This window comes from Syngnathus scovelli, chromosome 3, assembly GCF_024217435.2.
Source record: "Syngnathus scovelli strain Florida chromosome 3, RoL_Ssco_1.2, whole genome shotgun sequence".
Lineage (NCBI taxonomy): Eukaryota > Metazoa > Chordata > Actinopteri > Syngnathiformes > Syngnathidae > Syngnathus > Syngnathus scovelli.
Window position 1 is genome coordinate 16,153,102 of NC_090849.1, and position 19,409 is coordinate 16,172,510.

The 19,409-nt window shown below is 42.0% G+C and overlaps 1 protein-coding gene across 5 annotated transcripts in view; it reads left to right on the forward strand.

The window, feature by feature from the left end:
• ank1a (ankyrin 1, erythrocytic a) overlaps window positions 1-19,409 on the forward strand; it is a 62,197-nt gene that overhangs the window by 20,099 nt on the left and 22,689 nt on the right. The window contains exons 1-16 of one of the 5 annotated variants that reach the window (XM_049762254.2): window positions 6,750-9,195; window positions 9,266-9,529; window positions 14,097-14,198; window positions 15,818-15,916; window positions 16,539-16,637; window positions 16,874-16,972; window positions 17,146-17,331; window positions 17,406-17,504; window positions 17,701-17,799; window positions 17,874-17,972; window positions 18,109-18,306; window positions 18,379-18,477; window positions 18,590-18,688; window positions 18,816-18,914; window positions 19,035-19,232; window positions 19,302-19,400. In XM_049762254.2, coding sequence (XP_049618211.1) covers window positions 9,503-9,529; window positions 14,097-14,198; window positions 15,818-15,916; window positions 16,539-16,637; window positions 16,874-16,972; window positions 17,146-17,331; window positions 17,406-17,504; window positions 17,701-17,799; window positions 17,874-17,972; window positions 18,109-18,306; window positions 18,379-18,477; window positions 18,590-18,688; window positions 18,816-18,914; window positions 19,035-19,232; window positions 19,302-19,400 — 1,701 coding nt within the window. In that variant the 5' untranslated portion in view covers window positions 6,750-9,195; window positions 9,266-9,502. Of the gene's footprint in view, window positions 1-3,055; window positions 3,149-6,749; window positions 9,196-9,265; window positions 9,534-9,580; window positions 10,121-14,096; window positions 14,199-15,817; window positions 15,917-16,538; window positions 16,638-16,766; window positions 16,973-17,145; window positions 17,332-17,405; window positions 17,505-17,700; window positions 17,800-17,873; window positions 17,973-18,108; window positions 18,307-18,378; window positions 18,478-18,589; window positions 18,689-18,815; window positions 18,915-19,034; window positions 19,233-19,301; window positions 19,401-19,409 lie in introns of those variants that run through there. The other 4 variants (XM_068650097.1, XM_049762253.2, XM_049762255.2 and 1 more) reach the window with 4 other exon arrangements.

The window sequence follows — 19,409 nt, forward strand, 5'->3', positions numbered from 1 at the left end:
TTAGAGCGTCTAAACCCTACCATAGGAAACAATTGTAAATGCATTTCAGATTCACACTTTGCCACTTAGATTAATGATAAAACATTTATTATCATTATTGTATATGCTGGAGCTCAGGTGCGCTACTTTGGAGCTTGGCTCTTCGTATAAAGTATGGCACCTAAACAGAACACATCTGTTCAGGTGTTGTTCAGGCAATGTTTTTTTCAAATTAAAATTCACAATATGCTCATTTATAGTCTAATTAGGGACTAATAGTTTAAAATGATTATCCACATATTGATGTGATAAAGAAAAATAGCGACAGTGCAGAAAGCAGAAAGCCAATTAACAACTCTTAAAATAAAAAATACCCTGTAAGCAGAAATCCTGGCAGTCTCGCAGATAATTTACTTCATAAGTCATGGTCAGCATGCTAGTTTAGTGCAAGTCATTTTCAGCTAATCTAATTGAAAAAGTTTTAAATACTCCCACGCCTGTAAAGTGTGCTACAGCCATATATTTTTTTTCCTGCAGTAAGTCAATGTGAATTTTCAATTAAATTCCTCTACTCTGAGGAAAATAAAGGATATATACATTTTTATTGTATCAGGCTCTCATGCAGTCAATGTAACCACTGCTTTTTCTTCTCTGCTCTTTCTGATTCTATCGAGTATACCCAAATAGCAAGGCGCTGCTAGTTAGGTGTCCAGGGACTACGAGTGTTATCCCCTTTATCCTCCTAATCTACAGCGTAACGCTTTGAGTTCCCTCTGTGTCTTTTTGGCTGCCTTAAGGCTCCCAAAGGCTCCTCAGTGAAACGGCCTTTTTCTCTTATCAGCACCTCTCAAGCCCCTCAGCCGCAGCCGTTTCCCACCTCCTCCTCTTTATCCTCCACCCCGTTGCCCCTCTTCTCCCATCATCACTACCCGTCTGCCACTTAATCCAATTATCCTTTTAAGCTGACACGCTCTGTAACTCACCACAAACTCTGCAGATGACGCCGCCGCATATCATTTGGTGACCCAAACATACAAACAGGACCTCACAAACTACCAACGACACCAACAACCGAGCCCCCCAAAAATAAAGAAAGGTCACACCAAGTGCAACTTTGACAACTTTGTGTATAAATCCACGCAATGTGCTGCAGTGCCTTCACCTGGTTTAGTCTATTTTAGGCTTTCCTTTCAAAGACTTTGGCCTCTGCTGTCACCGTGTGATTCACTGTACCCTTGGGGTGACTCCATGTGTGTGTGTGTGTGTGTGTCGTCCTCTGCTGTGTGTTGACTGTTGCATCTGTTGTGGCTGACACCTCACCTTTGCCCGTCTCTTGATGAGTGTGTTAGAGCGTGTGGATCTCATGAGAGTACATGAAACTTCCTCAGAAGAATCCTCAGAGAAAACGACACTCTGGCTTGCTTTTAATGTCTGACCTGTTTTATGCATTTATGTTCACGCTTGTCGCATTTAGTTCCCTTTAAAAAAAAAAAAAAAAAAAAAAAAAAAAAAGTCAAACAAACTTGAGGAGGTAGGTCTCAGTTTGCATCCAAGCAAACTCTGGTGTGGTGCAGTTCAAAATGTGAAAACCGCACAAAACAATAACTTTGGCCAGCATTTAAATGACAGTAGAAAACAAGGAGTAGAGTAAATCCCCCAGCATTCACACGGACCGAGCCTTGTCCCAAATAGTGATAAAATGTGCGTAGTTGATGCCTCCAAAAATGTATATTATTGCCTATATTGATTGAATGACGGATGGATGGATGGATAGATGGATGGATGGACGGACGGACGGACGGATGGGAGGCCATTTGTAAATATTATTCGAGTATGGACGCATTTACATCATTGGTCAATGTCATGTTGCCAACACTGAGCTTTATCATTTAGTATAAAAGGAATATCCTGTTGCAAAGGATGCACCTACCAGCATCACTTTATCGTGAAGTGCCATATCATTGCCAGTGAGTCAATTGTAGTTGGGGCCATGACAGGGTGATTAATCTGTGGATTGTACAAATCTTGACAGGCATTTTGCTGCATAGCGGTGCCTGACAGCACAAAAATAACTGTGTTCGGTTGTTGTTGTTTTTTTTGTGCTGACGCCACAACAGTCAAGAGAAACAGATGGGAGTTTGTGTGTGTGCGCGCGTCCATGTTGCACAGTGATGCCTCCCAACAAAGGTGGCTATAGTAGCCAAAAGTTGTACTCTGGTAAGACAATAGTGACTTCTAATTCTTTTTATCAATCATCATTAGATGGACAGAAATCTAATTTATGAATGTGCCATTTCAGATATTGCCCAACAATTTCACTTTAACTGCAGCAATAATAATCAATAATAGTATGGATAAAATTGTGTAGCGGGATTCAGCTCATTGTAATGGAATAAAAGTTTCTCTCATACCAAAAAGTAAAAGAACATGCATGGCGCATTAAATTTACTCTGACAAGTACAATTGATCCACCAGGTGACTGGAGTGAAAGTACTAGAAGGGGTCTTGTTTTGATTATTCGTGGGACGATGACACAACAAATTTCCACAAATATTTGTCAATGTGTGGTGTATGAACTAATGAAAAACACAGTACTTTTTATGGGGGGTGGGGCTGATCTGTCCCCCCACACTCTGGTTCTGGGTAAGTATACATACATACATACATGCAAACCAAGAAGGGAATCCAGATTCACTTGAACCATGACTCAGCTGATTCATGTGTGAGCATCAACACCACCACCTCGCCCATTGCCATCAGTGGCCCGCCGCCCCAAATGGCCATCGCATGTGTGACATCATTGTGTTGTGCACAGCCATGCTACCTGTTTCCCACAGACAGAATATTTTTGTGGGGGTGGGAGTTTTGGGTTGAGTGGTCGCCCTTCACGTTACCCTTTCTGTCTTTTCTACCCGTGTTTCAATATGATGTACAATTGTTGCTCTCTTAATCTTCCTTGCTTCTGATTTCAGTTCTGTCTACTGCTCTCCTGCCTGTCTCTTTTCTATCACTCCATCTTTTGCAGCTCTCTGTTGCTATTAACTGGGCTCTGTCTTTATGTCGTATGTTCTTTTAGGCCCACGCCGTGCATCGCTGGCTAATCGATCAGGACAGTAGTGTGAGCTCTGAGATGCCCGATGGCCAAGGAGTATGGCTCTATGATGATGAAGTAAATATCTGCAACACGTATATTTGGCATTTTTATATATTAATATGTGTATATATATATTCTGTATTGGTGGTCATCCCGTCATGTAAATTTTGTGTCACTCCGCTGCTGTCGTTTTATGTTTTGGTATCACTTTTTCTTCTGTTGCTTATGGTATTGTAGTTGCTGGTTCATTCAAGTGGTGCTGTTGTGCTGTGAGCTAATTCAGTCATACAGGTGTCGTGGGTCACGCTGGAGCGTTTTCACTCTTCCCTGTCCCTGCTTGACTTATTGTACTAACGTGCTGATTTACACGTTTCATTTATTTGGTGAGGTTTTTTGTTGTTGTTGTGTAGAACTTTTTTGTTGTTGTTTCACGTTAGAGACACAAGTGTGTGTGTTTTGAGATTAACATCTTTCTCAGTGTCTTGTGATATCACAGGAACTGGTGTGCTCAAATCAGCATATTACATGGCAAGAGTCCACGGGCAAAATATAGCTTGTTCTTAGAATACCTGTCGATCCCTTCACACATAGTTTGTAGTTGATGCAGCAGAGGTTCACACTGATGATAACGCAAAATATTTTTCCTGTGGGTTCTTCTAATTTAGTAAATATGCTTGTTTCATCTGTATCGCTGTGATTGTATTCAGGCTTAAATCAAATTCAAGAGGGTGTGTGAGTGTGTGTGTGTGTTGCGTATGTGTCTTCGCAATCAAACTTATCAATGCATTGTGAGCATGTTTATTCTCAGTTTTGCATGGCATCGTCAGTGTATTAGCATTTAGGTAGTTGCGAGTCAACTGTCTGTGCTATGTCTGTTTGCCGATGCGCTTTTTGGCCGCATCATCATGGTTGTGCATGCTTTTTACCTTACCTTTGATGTGTCACTGTTTGTGTGTATTGTGGTTCTTGTGTGTTTACAATGTGACAGCAATCCACATGCTGTGTCTGTCTTTTGTCTGTCTTTATCTATGTAAACAGTCTGGGACTCGTCCACCAATGGCTTCATTGCAACTATCTTATAGATGATCTTGAATCTATCTTCACAAAGTGGAAGAGAGTTCATCTAAGTGCAATTAGGCTGCTGGGAAACTTGTTCCAGACCTTTCTTTCCCCTCAATTCCTCGCTATTGCTATCCCAAATTACAAATCTCGCCCTTTCTATCTCCATATTGCTCCCAATGGTGATGGAGCAATATGAAGAAACAAACAAGAAAAAAAAAGCCAGAAAATTGGATTGTGTTCACTCCATGCCGATACAATAGAAGGCAAGTGGAAGCAAGTAAACTGGCAGTTCAAAACAATGCTGATAATACTTTTCCTGTGTTGCTCATTATGGCAGTTGCATATTTCCTTCTCTCCTTTGATTTATATTTTCCCTTGTAGACTACATGGAGCACTAAAGACTTAATCATTCGGGACCAACTTTACCTAAATGAAAAAGGGAGTTATATTTTTTCAAAGTCAAAAAGATGTGGTGAAATTTTACACGGTGTAAGTCACACACTTTACAGCAATTATTATCATGACAAAATAAGCAAAATAATATTCTTGTTGTTTTGATATGGGTTCGGTCTACACTGATAATTGAGCCAGCCGCTTGGTGATGAGAGAACGCAAGCCTCTTCATCAACCTACCTTGTATGCCCCCTCCTAAAAGTCATAGTTGTGTATTGTTAGTGGTGAACCCGTGTAAAGGCCGTGGCCCCTCTGCTACTATTAGCACTTATTAAGATTAGAGAAGGGCCCCCACAGCTCTAACTAGCCCTCATTTAGTCCTCGGAGACAGATGCTCTGGAAGCCAAGCCCCATTCGTCACACTGTGCTTGCATGGCAGATTCAATATGAAGAAAAGCAAACTGTCACACTCCGCACTGTCATATAAATTCTCCCCCGTCCCTGTTTCTCTGTTCCAGCTGCTCCCCAGCCCACTGTAGATGCAGACTACATTAGAACGCCCATTCACATCCAACCACCAGCAGTTGGTTGTAATTTGTTTCAGCTAGGGGGTGCAGGGTGTCATTTACATGTGAAAGGCCATGGCCTATTCAAATATTGTAACACTCATTTTTATCTCAGGGTTATGAAGACCAGCTTTGAAAAATTCAGATTAAACGCTGGTGGGTTTGGGGTTTTTTTGGGGGGAGGGGGGGTGGTATTGTGTCGAAGCACCAGATCAAGGTCTCAGTTGGCTTCAACGAGAAGACATAGAATCCTCTGAATTTGCTAAACTTGAGTTTTTTACAGCAGTGTCATGATAGAGATATATATAAAAAAGTCCATTTGATGATAAGTGATGTTAAGAAGGAGAGAAACTGAGTGACAACAAATGCATGTATGCATGCATGTGCATGTTATGAAGGTGAATGCACAGACGGCATGGGGAAGGTGGTCAGAAAATTCACAAGGTTACGATTCCTCCTCTGTCCACCTTTCACCAGTCTAAGACAGTCTGCTTTGGGAATTATTGACGTTCCTGTCAGCTGCTTATTCAACATGTCAAAGTGCTTGGAGCTAATGTACAGCGGGACCTATAAGGGCAAACAAATGCCCTTTAGGGGCTCTCCAGTTCCAGTTTTTCATCCAACCATCTAACATGATTAAATGTCACAAGTCAACAGCTGTTAATATCACCAGCCAATATTTTTTAAATAAGTGTCACAAGCAAGCTAAAGAAAAGGCAAAACCAATTACCAGAGTTAACCTTTTGATGCTTAGCAAATCATGATGGTTATCAAGACAGAATTTTGCGCACATTTTTAACAACGCTGATCTTATTCAGCATTTTACAAACTGACTTTTCTTTTCTATTTTGTTCTTTTAAAATATGGGATTGGATTTCAACACTACCATCAGTAATCCCTTTTTTTTTTCATAAAGGAGACGTGATTCCCTGTTCATGGCATATGACTTGGTGTTCCTTTGGATTTTACTTTTATTTTCTACCAAGGGAAGTCATAAGCCATAGGAAGGCTGCAGTCTGTCTCATCTGACTGGCGTGCACCCTAAACTTAGACTACTTGGAGTGAAAAGTGTCAAAAACACAGGGAGAAAATTAATCACTAAATGTGCGATTTAAAATTTAAAGCCCTGAAGGTCCTAATAGACTGAAAATGTCTATACTATACAAATCCTAAATATTATTCCTGAAATCGGTGTGTAGCCCAATTGCTTTACATCACTTATAATGATACCCCAATTACAATGTTCATCAAAATTAATTTTACTCCATTTGAGTACACTGCCTGAAATATCCAGTTTGCCTGGTATGCATTTGGATGATTGCTAATTGCTGCATTATGTTACTATGAATTAATAACTGCATGCATTAACTAATGTGTGTCTGTGCCGGTTTAAGGGTCCATGAACGTGTGCCATTTTGAATGTGTATGCCTGTGTTAGGCAGCATTTAAGTAGTTCAATGAAGCCAGCTTTGTTTTTAGAGTTTATTTAATATTAGGTCGTACTTGCTCTAACTGATTAGAGTTGAGTTGATTAGAGATATAATTTTTCTTATGTGACTTCAAGATAGTTTTAATTCCAAGTCGTCCATTTTATGTATCGGAATATTGCGGTATAGATATCAAGATTCGTTACCGGTATCTCTGGAGGGTGTTGCTTCTGTCACTTTATATCCAACTGGAGAGGTTTACGAAGCAGGACACGCACCTCTGCAATAGGATTGCCGTAACCACGCGTGGCGCCATCTTTACTAAATGCTCACAATTTAAAAAAAAAGTTGTGTAAACAGAACAAACGAACTGAATCAAAACTTTTGAGCCAAATGGTTTGGATGATTTTCCCTGTAATTAAGATCTGTCTGTGCAATGATGGTTTAATGAGACCTTTTCCCTGACAGGTGAGAAACAAGAAGCTCGCTCACTCAGCATGCAGGTTGGATGAAGGCTCAAACTCAATTGGAGATGGAGTGTGGGTGTGTCATCAAATATTCCACAAAATATGGTTCAAGCATTCAAAACAAAGTCGAAAATCTAATCTTCTCAGTCTTTATTATTGAGATCAAAATCTTAGCACTTTTTAAGATTGGGATCAAGATTGGTGAGCAGATCCTTTCTCTCATCTCCTCAGCATGTCCACTGTAGTTGAGTCATGACAATCTGATTCCTTCATTTCCTTTTCTGTGCATTCAAGACATGTCAGGGTGCACAACAAGAAAACATTCTAACTCCTGACTCGCCAACCTTTTGCCTTGATCACATATATTGAACAAGAGGTGACTGGGTAACAGAAGATCTCTTCCTTCCACTTGTGTCTTTGCAAAATTATGTTCGCCAAAAGCTGTCATGAGCTATGGTCACCAACAAGTAATTAAAAAAAAAAATCATCAAACTATCATTCTGCGTGCCACAAATGGACCGTTTGGCCCCAAATTTAAACAACTGAGTGAACATCCTCTCAGACTGGTGATTTTATCCCTTTTGCCAGGCATCATATTTGGGTTTCGTCATTTCCCAGCCTAATACGAAGATTTGATGATCTGCGAGCAGATGCTGTCTGTTGCCGACTCATTCGCAGTTCTTTGAAGCTGAGTTAATTTTCTCAGATTGTGCTCAATATCAAGACATGTGAAGACGTACGTATTCACTTCGCTCTGCCCTCTATTTCCCGATCGCTGTCTGTCCACTTAGGAAAACTAATGGAAGCCCGGACCACTGATGACACATCTTACGCCATCTTTTTCTTTTCACACTGTGTTTCTAATACCTTGAAATGTTTCTCCCACAGAGCTTCGCAAATTCAGGAAAGCTCTCAACATCATTGTCATTTAGTGTGTGTGTAATGATGCGTCCTAACATACATACGTTTTTTTTTTTTACCCTTTCAGACAGGCTAAATGAAAACAGAATATTTGTTTGCATCACCTGTATTTTACTTTATTTGGCTGTTAATTATCTTGCAGGGTACTTTTAGAGCAGATATTCCTTATTCTAAGATATACTGATGGTTAAAGGAATGTGAGTTGAGGCAAAACAACTGAGAAATGGTCATTATTGATGTTGATTCTTCACTGAGCCTGTCCGGCACCTCAGGACAAAGGCAATATAATCGCTACAAGCAGCACACGTGGACAGCCGAAGCCCTTTATCTTGTCAACAGGGCGGACCCGACATCGGGTGCAGAGGCCACGTCTGTCCCAAATCTAAATCAACTCTACCACCAAACTGGAGTGTGTCTTGGTTTATTTTAACTCCCCCAAAGGTTTATTATAGACATTGATGATCTTTTTCTCAGCTGAACTGGATGGCGGTGTAGCAGATTGAGATTACTATTTTGCAGTAGTGTGGTCCTCACTACTTTTAGTATGGACAGGAAAGATGTCCCATCTAGTGTTTTTTTTCCCAGGTTACGGTCTGGTGCTACCAAGTTCTATATAGCCGTCTTTCTACGTAGCCCCCCTTCTTGGTCCCTCTCCTCAGCATTTATCTCTCTGCATGGTTTTGGCAGTGATGTGCTTTTCCCAGCATTTAGCCAGGAGAGGCAGCGAGGAGGGGAGAGGTAGAGAAAAGAGAGCCTTTTCAACTAAGGAATGACGGACGCTTTATTAAAGGAGGCAGGGCCTTTTGAGGGGCTGGCCCCCTTTATGCCCCCCCCCAAGCCGAGTGTCTGGCCCATTGTCATAGGGTGGTGGCAGCAACCCCTTCGCCAAGCGCTTTGTCACTGTAAGTCACCTCACAAACTGAAACAGATCTGCACCCCCCCCACCCCTAAGAGAAAAAAAAACACCCATTTTCCACAGTAAGTCTATTTTGGTCTATTTATGGTCCGTGAACAAATGATTGTGTAGCTGTCACAAAACATACAGGGGACGCAGAGATGGGCGTGACATGTCGGGGAGACAGGACAAGAGAAAGGAGGGATAAAGTGGAGGTGATGGTGCAACCAAATCTTGAATGGTGGAGGGTATGTGAGGTAGAAAGCAGAGCAGAGTCTGGAGTGTCAGGGTGGAGGATGAGGGCAAGGTTGGAACTCAAAGATCTGGGTGAAAAGTTGGGCGGAAATTCCTCTGGGCAAAACTAAAATCATTTACCAAGGATGTACAGTAGGTAGGAGATTCTTGTTGAGGGTTTGCAGTGCTCATTGGTTTTTGCTGGCTAGTAAAATGTGTGTCTTTAGATACAGGCAACATTCCTGCAGAGATAAAACCCTGGGCCCCTTACCCCACCCTCCCCCCATCTCTCCACCCACCAAGCCGGCCGGGTCCAGCTTACTGAAGTGTGCGCGCCTGTGTGGGTGTGTGTGCTTGTGTTTACGTCGGACGGGGATCGGCGTGCCCTGCATGGTGACATTTGAAAGACATCTTTCAATTTGGGAGAAACAGAACATAAGAAAGGCAGTGGAGGGCCAACAGGCATGCCGGTCAAGACCATCACTTTCCGAGTGAGTACGTTTTACTTCCTCTTCTGCCTCTTTTTGGCCATTTAGTACTATGGTCACCCAAATATTTTCTCAGATAAGTATCTGCCAGAGGTCCAATTATATCTGCTGGGCTCTCAGTTTTAATTGACTTTATCCAACAACTCTTCATATTCAGGTTTCCTACTATCTTCCGTTTAAAAGACTGCCCTTGTCTTGTTCCCCAAACAATTTCCATCTTTAATTTACCTTCTGTCTGACAAAGTGATTGAGCAAGGAAATCAGAAAGGTTGCAAAAACTTTTACCTGCGATGTTAGTTGAACCTGCCACTTTCTCTTGGTTTCTGTCAATGCCTTACACAGATTTGGTAGTTGTTAAAAGCATGAGCCAAATTGTTTATTCAGTGCTCACTTTAAAAAGGAGTTTTTAATCAAAGTTATTGAAATGAGAACCACTATTGCAAAATGGGAGGTTTCCCGATTGCTCAGAATTATCTATGCAAGTGTGTTGTGTGCGCCTCAAAGATTAGTGTACATGTGAGTAGTCTTGTTTTTGACTTCACTTGTTCCTTTATTTGATGTTCCAATCCTATGATGTCAACTAGGATTAGCCGGGTAAGTAAACTGGAGGTCAGCGACTAATTAGCTGGTCAATTAATTGAATCCATTCAGAGTAACTTTACTGAACACTTTATAGACTTTATAATCCAGAGAGCCAACAGAATCACAAACAACTGTTTCAGCTTGCATGTAAGTCATTAGAGAGAGGAGTTATCGAAATCCAGGTAGAGTTCCGTTCTTTGTAGGTCTGAAAATGAATTGCGTCCAGTTTACACTGTGCAACTTGTAATTTTGCCCCAAAGCAAATATCCACAATGCAGCATGTCGATAAATTCTGGCCTTTGCTGAATTATTGTGAAATTTTATGTGCGATAACTGTAATTTACTTCACTGGGTTTTGCTGCAAGTGCAACCTGATAGATTTTGTTTATTCACACTAATGATACAACCTTGGCAGCTCAAAGCTGTTAGGTTGCAGATCAGTCATCCGGTCATTAGAAGATAATGATGTGTACTTAATTAGAGCGAGCTACTGTGTACATTGTGTTTACCATAGCTCCTATTTATGAGCTCCAAAACACGATGGCTTCAATCATTATTTTCATCTGCTCAAAGATTGTCAACAACAATGTCACTTTATCTAAAAGCAGTGTGGGTGAAGCAGGGACAGCTATCTGATCAATAAGTAAAGTGAGAAAGTAAATAATAAAGACGGAGATGGTGCTTTGTCATTTTTGGAGCACAGTTTTCTATGCTGACAAACGTGTTGAGTGCAACATTGTAACCGCTTCATAGGCGTGCTCGCTCGCTCGCTCGCTTTCTGTAAATGTGCCCGATGCAGAGAGCGGTCCCACGGGCCTCCAACTGACTGAGTCAACACTTACTACGTACGTCTCTGCATCCGGAACCAGCTCGCAATCTGATGGATCAGCCTGAGAGACGAAAGCAGAGATGTAGGAGGCTAAAGGGGAAAAAGCCCGAGAAAGACAATCAATTTATTGAACAAATGCAAGTCAGCAGAAAAGGATGATGAAATAGCTGTTTAAGTACTCTGCAGGAATTTTCATATCCGCTGCTCCATCTTCCTGTAAACTGTATAGAAACAGTCCCATCCCACTCTGTTGGGGTTCATGTAGACACTATTTTTCAAGCCAATTGGGCATTCAAATTGAGATTATCAGGAAGGCTTCAAAGATGTATGATTAAATCCAAAAAGAAGGATGAGCGCAAATATACAAGCCGAGAATTCAGCTGAGGTTCACTGAAACAGTATCCGAATGTTTGGCAGTGATATTCTTCCATTGACATTCTGTGGAAGAGCTAAAGGATTTAACTCCCTGTTGCACTGGTAACAAGGTCCTAGTTTAATCCCTAGCTTGATTTCCTTTACCGAGGCCAACGTATTTAGACTGTGAGAAAAGAGATGTGGATTAAACCAGCAATCTCTGGGATGAGTCGAGCTGCTAATAGTCAGTTAGCGGTATTACGTGCATTGCATTACTTGATAATATATTAATATGATTCTGAATGAACATCAGAGACAAGTAAGAAAGGTCCATTCTCAAATGCAAATGTCTACAATTACTATGTTATTTGCAGTCCACAAACGTTGATTCTATTATCTCAAATAATCGACTTTGTGTTTCTCTGTTTATGCGCTCAGCGACACAATTAGGGCTTTGTAAAAGCTGGAGATTCTTCGGATGTAGTCATCCATTTCAGAGGGAGACGTGGATGTTGATCTTGCACACACACGCACACAAAACGGCGAGCTTTCAAACACTGCAGTCCACCGGCGAGGGGGTGATGTCATTTCTGACTGCTGCAGCACCAGCAGAGCAGAAAGAAGGTGGTGGGGAGTTGATAGCGGTCCATTTTGCTCAGAAAAATTGTATCCTCCGGTGTTTTAATTTAATTTTGCCTTCTCTTACGCCAAGCACGTCCTCATTAGCATTACTCAACTGCGTGCAATTGCAATGTCGCACTTGTTTATGGGGGAGCTGTGGAGCAGTTTATTGTATCTTGTTTCTTTCTCTACAAATAGAATGATTAATTGGCTCACACAGCTTTGCTCAGCGCTAGAGTGTGAAGCGTGTCCTTTCCGTGGGAATAATCAGGGAGCAACACATTCATCTAAATCATGCCTTGGCCCTCCCAGCAAGCAACATTTTCAAAACGTTTCAAGGGTGTTGCTCTGCGTGTCAGTTTATTTCTGACTTTAGAAATGGGTGGAGTTCACTCATCCTTATCTCAGTGCGCACACATGTTCTTGACGCAAGCAGATACCCATGCAGATGAAAACGCTTTGCTTTGGTGAGAAAGTTTGTTTGTCATTAACGTGTTATTAACATTCAGCTCTGTCGGCAAGCTGTGCCATGAGCTCTTGTTTGGGAGGTCTCTAAGGTGTCTCCATGGTGGATGTGTGCCTGCATCAGCTGTGTTTGTTCCCGCAGTGATGACAGGATGTTTCTGGTGTCACCATGGCACTTTTCAAACATTTCATGCAACAGAATGCCACTCTGTTGTCCCGGGTGCATTTTATGGCTTAGAATGAACAGTTTTACACATTTAGAATACTGGTTTTGCTTGCTTCACTAGCTCAACCATCCCAGATATAATCAACCCGATTGTTCTACTAAAGATTTTCGATTCTTTTTTTTTTTCTTTTTTTCTAATCATGGTTCTTGATCAAGTTTGGAAACGAGTAAAAATTTGTCAGAGTGACTGACTCGGGCAAGTGGCTCAGCAGGGTCAACGTGCTCACACAAAGGAAGACGATTTATGCAGCTCTAAATGCTTTATTTTGAACTATCCACCAAGAGTAAGTGTTGGTATATTTTTTTGTCAGGAACAAGGAGTGTGTTGTGCATACGATTAATCCAGGAAGTGTTTTAGCTGGAAGCAGCTTTTGGTTTTTTTTCATTTTCCTTTTCCAAGTACAATCACTCCAACTGTTTTTTTCTCAAGTGACCTGTCTTTGCACTATGCTTTGCCATTAGAGTCATGCTGAGCCTCTGTTGTGTCGTTTGTTGCAATGCCTCTCCTGCAGGCATGTGGAGCCTTTCACTTTTTTTTTTTTTTTTAAATCAAGCTCAGTGCCTCTGTCAAAAGAGGACTAACATGCTGCAACAAAAAATGACAAAGCTTAAGGCACTGAAGTTGAAAGAGAGCAAAAGCAGTGTGTGTGTGATGTAGCATTAAGTGTTGTCCGGTTCGAATGAATGCATCGCTGAACGAGTAGTTTGACTGACCGCTGGCTTTAGATGGATAGTAAGGTGGGGAGGAGGAATATGGCGGGCAAGAGAGGAGATTATGCAAATGAGATGAGAGGCTGCAGAGTTTGCCGCAGTCAGGTTGTGTTCTTTCTTGCTTCTGCTCATTTAGATGCTGCATGAGTGATCATGTTTGAACAGCACCCCCGGCTGTCCAGGAGTGATATGTACACAAGCAAAACATGCATCATAAAAAAAACTTGCTGTTGCTTTAAGAGACAATGGCTATGCCGTGCAACTGCCAAACACCTTTTTACTCAACTCAATGTATTTTGGGTGGAAACATTACAAATGTGAACGGAATGGTACATACCTTGGACTTAGATTGTCTTTGCTTTGGGGTTGCGCTAAATTCTTTTCATTCAACATTTTGGCACTTTTCATTAGACTCATACATCAAACCTCATAAGTACCCAAGATCACAAAATGCCCGCCTGGATACAACTGCAACAAAATTTGTTTACTTTTCCAATAAACTTCCATTGAACTATCCCACTTGGGTAAAATTAGATCACCCGCCTATCACAGCATTCAATGCACTTCTTTCTTAGTGCAGATATTTCAAAATGCACTATCAAAAAACAGAAGGATCTTAAGCGAGGAATAAAATGAGCGGAAAGCCAATAGGTCATTTTGAACAGTCCCAATCCTTAACCCAACTGTCTTTCTCTATTTTCCTCTTTATTCCTCTTCTTTGTGTGTCCTTTACTTTACCCCGTATCCCTCCCTCCTCTCCTTTTTGTCGGTTGTGTTTGCAGGCCGACGCTGGAAACAGTTTTCTCCGAGCGGCCCGTTCTGGCAACTTGGACAAGGCTCTGGAACACATTAAGAATGGCATTGATATAAATACAGCCAATCAGGTGAGAGTTGCAGGAGCTCCATTTTCAGGATTTGCTTATAATGAAATTTTGCAAATGGAGCCACTCTCTGTTTCCACTTTCAAAGTCTTAAGAGAAATGACCTAGAATGTGTGACCTGCTGGATTGTTGCCTCCGCCGCCTTAGATGCTCTGTGTTTTGAATTTAAATTTTCGGTCTGCATGATGAGTGCAGTAATCCATGCACTATTATAGTTTTTTGTGCCATTGCACTCTGCCATGTATTGTATATGCATGCTCAGGCCTCCAGGGCAGGTGATAAATGGGCAAATGGTGTCTTCTTTGCCTCCACCTCTTTCATCCCACATCCTTTTATCTGACGCTTGCTCTTCGTGGTAATAGGCCACGGACCGCTGCCCTCAAGCACTTGTAACGTCACCAAAAACATAATGTGTGTGTATGAGTGCCGTCACACTTTGTCACAATCTTCCTTCAACATCATGTTATACTTTTTAGAAAGACCTCAACAACAAAGACACCTTATAACAAATGCACTTAGTTCATTTTATCCACTGTAACACAAATGGAAATGCATTTAAAACATTTAAAAACTGTCTTGCCATTTTTTATTATATATTTAAAAATGTGTTACTTTCACTCTTATTTACTTTTTGCTCAGTGTGTTGAAGTCCCTGTAATGTGAAAGTTAAAAATTCTTAAAAATTTGGCACATTACAGCGAAGATTGTTTAATCACCTTGTCATATTTGAATGATTAAGAATAATCCCCAAGAGGCTTCAAAATTATGGAACATTTGCCTTTTTCTGCATGATGTGTGTGCACTCACGGTTGACAATGAGGCCAGGCACCGAAATCAAGATGGCGCCATACGCCGCGTGTACGCTGTCTACGAAAATAGAGCCTCAGATGATACAAATTGCTGGTTGTGACTTTTACATGATGCATTGCCATTCTGTCTGCTAGTGTACTATTTTGGGTGCAAGGGGGGTCTAAACTGTGGTGATGGTGGTGTCTTGAGAATGGCTTGCTCACCAGCACACTGCTTCACTCTGTTTTCCTTTCTCTCTCCACCCAACAACAGCACCCCCCGTTTTAGTGTGTTCCTTATTTAAGTCGCCCTCATTTTTTTTGCATCTTCCTCCTTCCACACCGCTCTCCTGTGTTTGCAGTAGAGTGATGGTCTGCTGTGGTCTCTCCACTCAGAGGAATAATATCAGTGGTGCGGGAAAGGTCCAACCTCACATGTCCTGTGCGGCTGAAGGAAGGCTGTGTGAGGTCAGACCTATCCCACACGGCTTGTATTCTTCCCAGCCACGAGACCAGCGGCCTGCCATCTCGCTCCAGTCCTCCTCCACCTCTGCCGCCGTCCGCTCCTTCTGCTGTCATGATCATTGATCAAATGAAAATGATTTCATTCTCATTTTCATCTTTGTAGACTTTGTTTTTTGCTAATGATCTGTGGTGTTCTGTGTAAGTAATGGCCTGCTCTGGTTTGAGGGTTTCAGCTTCTGTGTTAGCAAACAATTTTTTTTTATCATGCATGGTTTATATACAAGTGTCTGCCTTGTTGATGTCATTATGATTTGTTGTTTAGGGAATCATTGTGTAATCCCTTCATGATAAAATGGATTTTTCCCTCAGAATGGGCTCAATGGGCTTCACCTGGCCTCAAAAGAAGGCCATGTCAAAATGGTGCTGGAATTACTTCACAATGGAATTGTACTGGAGACTACTACAAAGGTAACACAACAGCAGTCTGTCCGCAACAACAGCATTTTTACCATTTTGATGAAATGCATGTGCAGGACACCTCCCAGCGTTATAGAAATCCAGGTACTGTTATATTAGCTAATTAGCATGAAGAAGGTCATGTCCTGAAACCACATCATAAAATTAATGGCATATTGATTAAAGGGTGAACCTTACAGATAAAGTTGAGTTAAATAAAACATGGAAGCAAACCTTTACCGCTCTAACAACCAATCAAATTTTTTCTTTCTCCTCACTGTCCATCTCTAAAACTCAAACACCTTTTATCTTTTGGCTTTTGACTCATCCCGTTTGTTTTTATTTATTTATACTTTATGTTCAGCACTTTGAATGCAGCTGTGGTGGTTTTAAAGTTCTTTGTAAATAAAGTTGAATTGGTTACAGACTGAGTTACAAGCCAATCAAACTCATTGTGATGCAACCCACTGTATATAAATTGCTTTTGGTGCAGAATACTTACAGACAAGATTATTATCTACACTTCCAGTATGATGTACGCGCACAGAATGACCAAATTGTTCAAAATTTTGAACATCTTGTCTCACTGTAGCTGTTTATGCACTTTCATTGCTATGTGTATGTGTTTACCCAGAAAGGAAATACGGCCCTGCACATTGCAGCTCTGGCAGGGCAGGAGCAGGTCGTCACGGAGCTGGTTAATTACGGGGCCAACGTCAATGCTCAGTCCCAGGTGAGGCCCCATGCTGTGTGCTTTCCCTCTCAGCTGCTTTTCAATCCGGCGCCTACTGTGAGACCATTGTATTGTTCTGACAATAGCGATGTTCACACGTGTCTTTGCTTCAATATTTCTGTGTATTAGTGTGCATCCTCGTGTGTGTGTGTGTGTATCTGTAACTTTCTATCTCGCTTTTGGCATCTCTGTTGTGCGTGCTTGTGTGCGTGTGTGTATGTTTATTTCTGAGACAGAAGGGTTTCACTCCACTCTACATGGCTGCACAAGAAAACCATCTAGAGGTTGTGAAGTTTCTTCTGGAGAACGGGGCTAATCAGAGCATTCCAACTGAGGTATCAAAGAACAAACGACGTTTTCTGTCAGTAATCTGACAAATCTGCTCAATGCTATCCCGCTGATCCTGTCAAACCATCGTGTTGTGCGCTCATCAGCTTTCACTTGCTGACACTTGCTCTGATTGTATGTGTGCAATCAATCAGGTTTCTGGGTGTCTGCTCTTCTACAGGATGGATTCACTCCTCTGGCCGTGGCTCTCCAGCAGGGCCATGAAAATATTGTAGCCCTGCTCATCAACTACGGCACCAAGGGGAAGGTCCGCCTCCCGGCGCTGCACATTGCGGCACGCAATGACGATACACGCACAGCTGCGGTGCTTCTGCAGAATGACCCAAACCCCGATGTGCTCAGCAAGGTATGCGATGTTGCTCGTGTTAAGATAATCCATTCAATGAGTGGCAAATAAGTCGAGCTTTGTTGTCCTTGCAGACTGGATTCACGCCCCTCCACATTGCCGCACACTATGAAAACTTGAACGTTGCTCAACTTCTTCTCAACAGAGGAGCGAATGTCAATTTCACCCCAAAGGTATAGAATTCAGTGAAACGCAGTTTATCATGGCGGATGCATTTTTTTTGTCCTTCCACACATTTTGAAACAATTTTGCTTCTGTATCTCTTCCAGCAGTGCTGTGTGAATGATAGAACAATGTCTGCTCATGTGCGTTGTTGTTTTTCCACTCATTTCATGCATGTATCTAATTTGCATGTATATATTTCTATAGAATGGGATTACGCCTCTGCACATCGCATCCAGACGAGGGAACGTGATCATGGTCCGACTCCTCCTGGATAGAGGGGCACAAATAGATGCCAAGACCAAGGTGCCGCATCTTATCGTAGGCTTGGATTCACTCCATGCTTTTCACTGCCACTAATAGAAAGTATCTCGCTCCAGGATGAGCTCACTCCTCTGCACTGTGCAGCCAGAAATGGTCACGTCAGAATAATAGAAATTCTTCTTGACAACGGAGCCCCCATCCAGGCCAAGACCAAGGTAATGCATTTTGAGTAGAGAACTATGCTGACCTTTTTTGAAAGCAAAATGAAACTAACATTTTTTTTTTTATGTAGTATTAAAGTATAGTCTGCTATTTTGCAAGGGACTCAAATATCAACATTTATTTTTCCAGAATGGCCTGTCTCCAATCCACATGTCAGCACAAGGGGACCACGTAGACTGTGTCAAGCAGCTTCTACAGTATAACGCAGACATTGATGACATCACGCTGGACCACCTGACACCTCTACATGTGGCCGCACACTGTGGACACCACCGAATGGCAAAAGTTCTGCTTGACAAGGGCGCCAAACCCAACTCTCGGGCACTGGTCAGTGCTCATAAAACATAAGACCATAAAACTCAAAATGGATGTGAATTTAAACAATTTTCCTATTTTCAGAATGGTTTTACTCCCTTGCATATTGCCTGTAAAAAGAACCACATGCGTGTGATGGATCTTCTGCTCAAACACGCAGCATCGCTAGAGGCCGTGACTGAGGTAAGGTGTTTGACTCATGAAATGAAGAACCATCGAATAAAAGAATCAAACAATTGTGTTGTACTGTATAGTATGACCACAATCCTTCTAAAGCTCCATTCTTTTGAAATAGTCTGGCTTGACACCCTTGCATGTGGCGTCTTTCATGGGCCACCTCAACATTGTGAAGATCCTGTTGCAGAAAGGAGCTTCACCCAGCGCTTCTAATGTGGTGAGTTATATTCTTAACTAAGCTGCGTAAGAGCACCTGAATGATGATGTTTTTGGAAAAGTGTACATTTATCAATATTGATTATGGACTTGATGTGTGTATGTGTCATTTATGTGTGCGTGGGCAGAAAGTTGAAACTCCCCTCCATATGGCTTCCCGGGCAGGACACTTTGAGGTGGCAGAGTTTTTGCTACAGAATGCAGCACCAGTGGATGCCAAAGCCAAGGTAGAACTTTACATAAGTTTGTTTGCCAAACATTGAAGCAGCAACTTTAATATTGTTGAGCTAAACACCACAAGGAAGCAGCCAATTACATTTCAAATCATCTTTTACCACCTTTGCTAGGATGACCAAACGCCTCTGCATTGTGCGTCTCGAATGGGCCACAAGGAGATTGTGAAACTGCTGTTAGAGCACAAAGCCAAACCAAATTCCACAACCACAGCAGGACACACGCCTCTCCACATCGCTTCCCGGGAGGGCCACGCTCAAACTGTGCGTATCCTGCTGGACATGGACGCACAGCAAACTAAAATGACAAAGGTACGTTGCAAAGCCATTTTTGTTTTGTTTTCCAATTGTTAAAATCCATTTCTTAATGGGTCTGTGCAGAAAGGCTTTACTCCGCTTCATGTGGCGTCCAAGTACGGCAAGGTGGATGTGGCTGAGCTGTTGCTGGAGAGAGGAGCTAACCCTAATGCTGCTGGGAAGGCAAGAAAC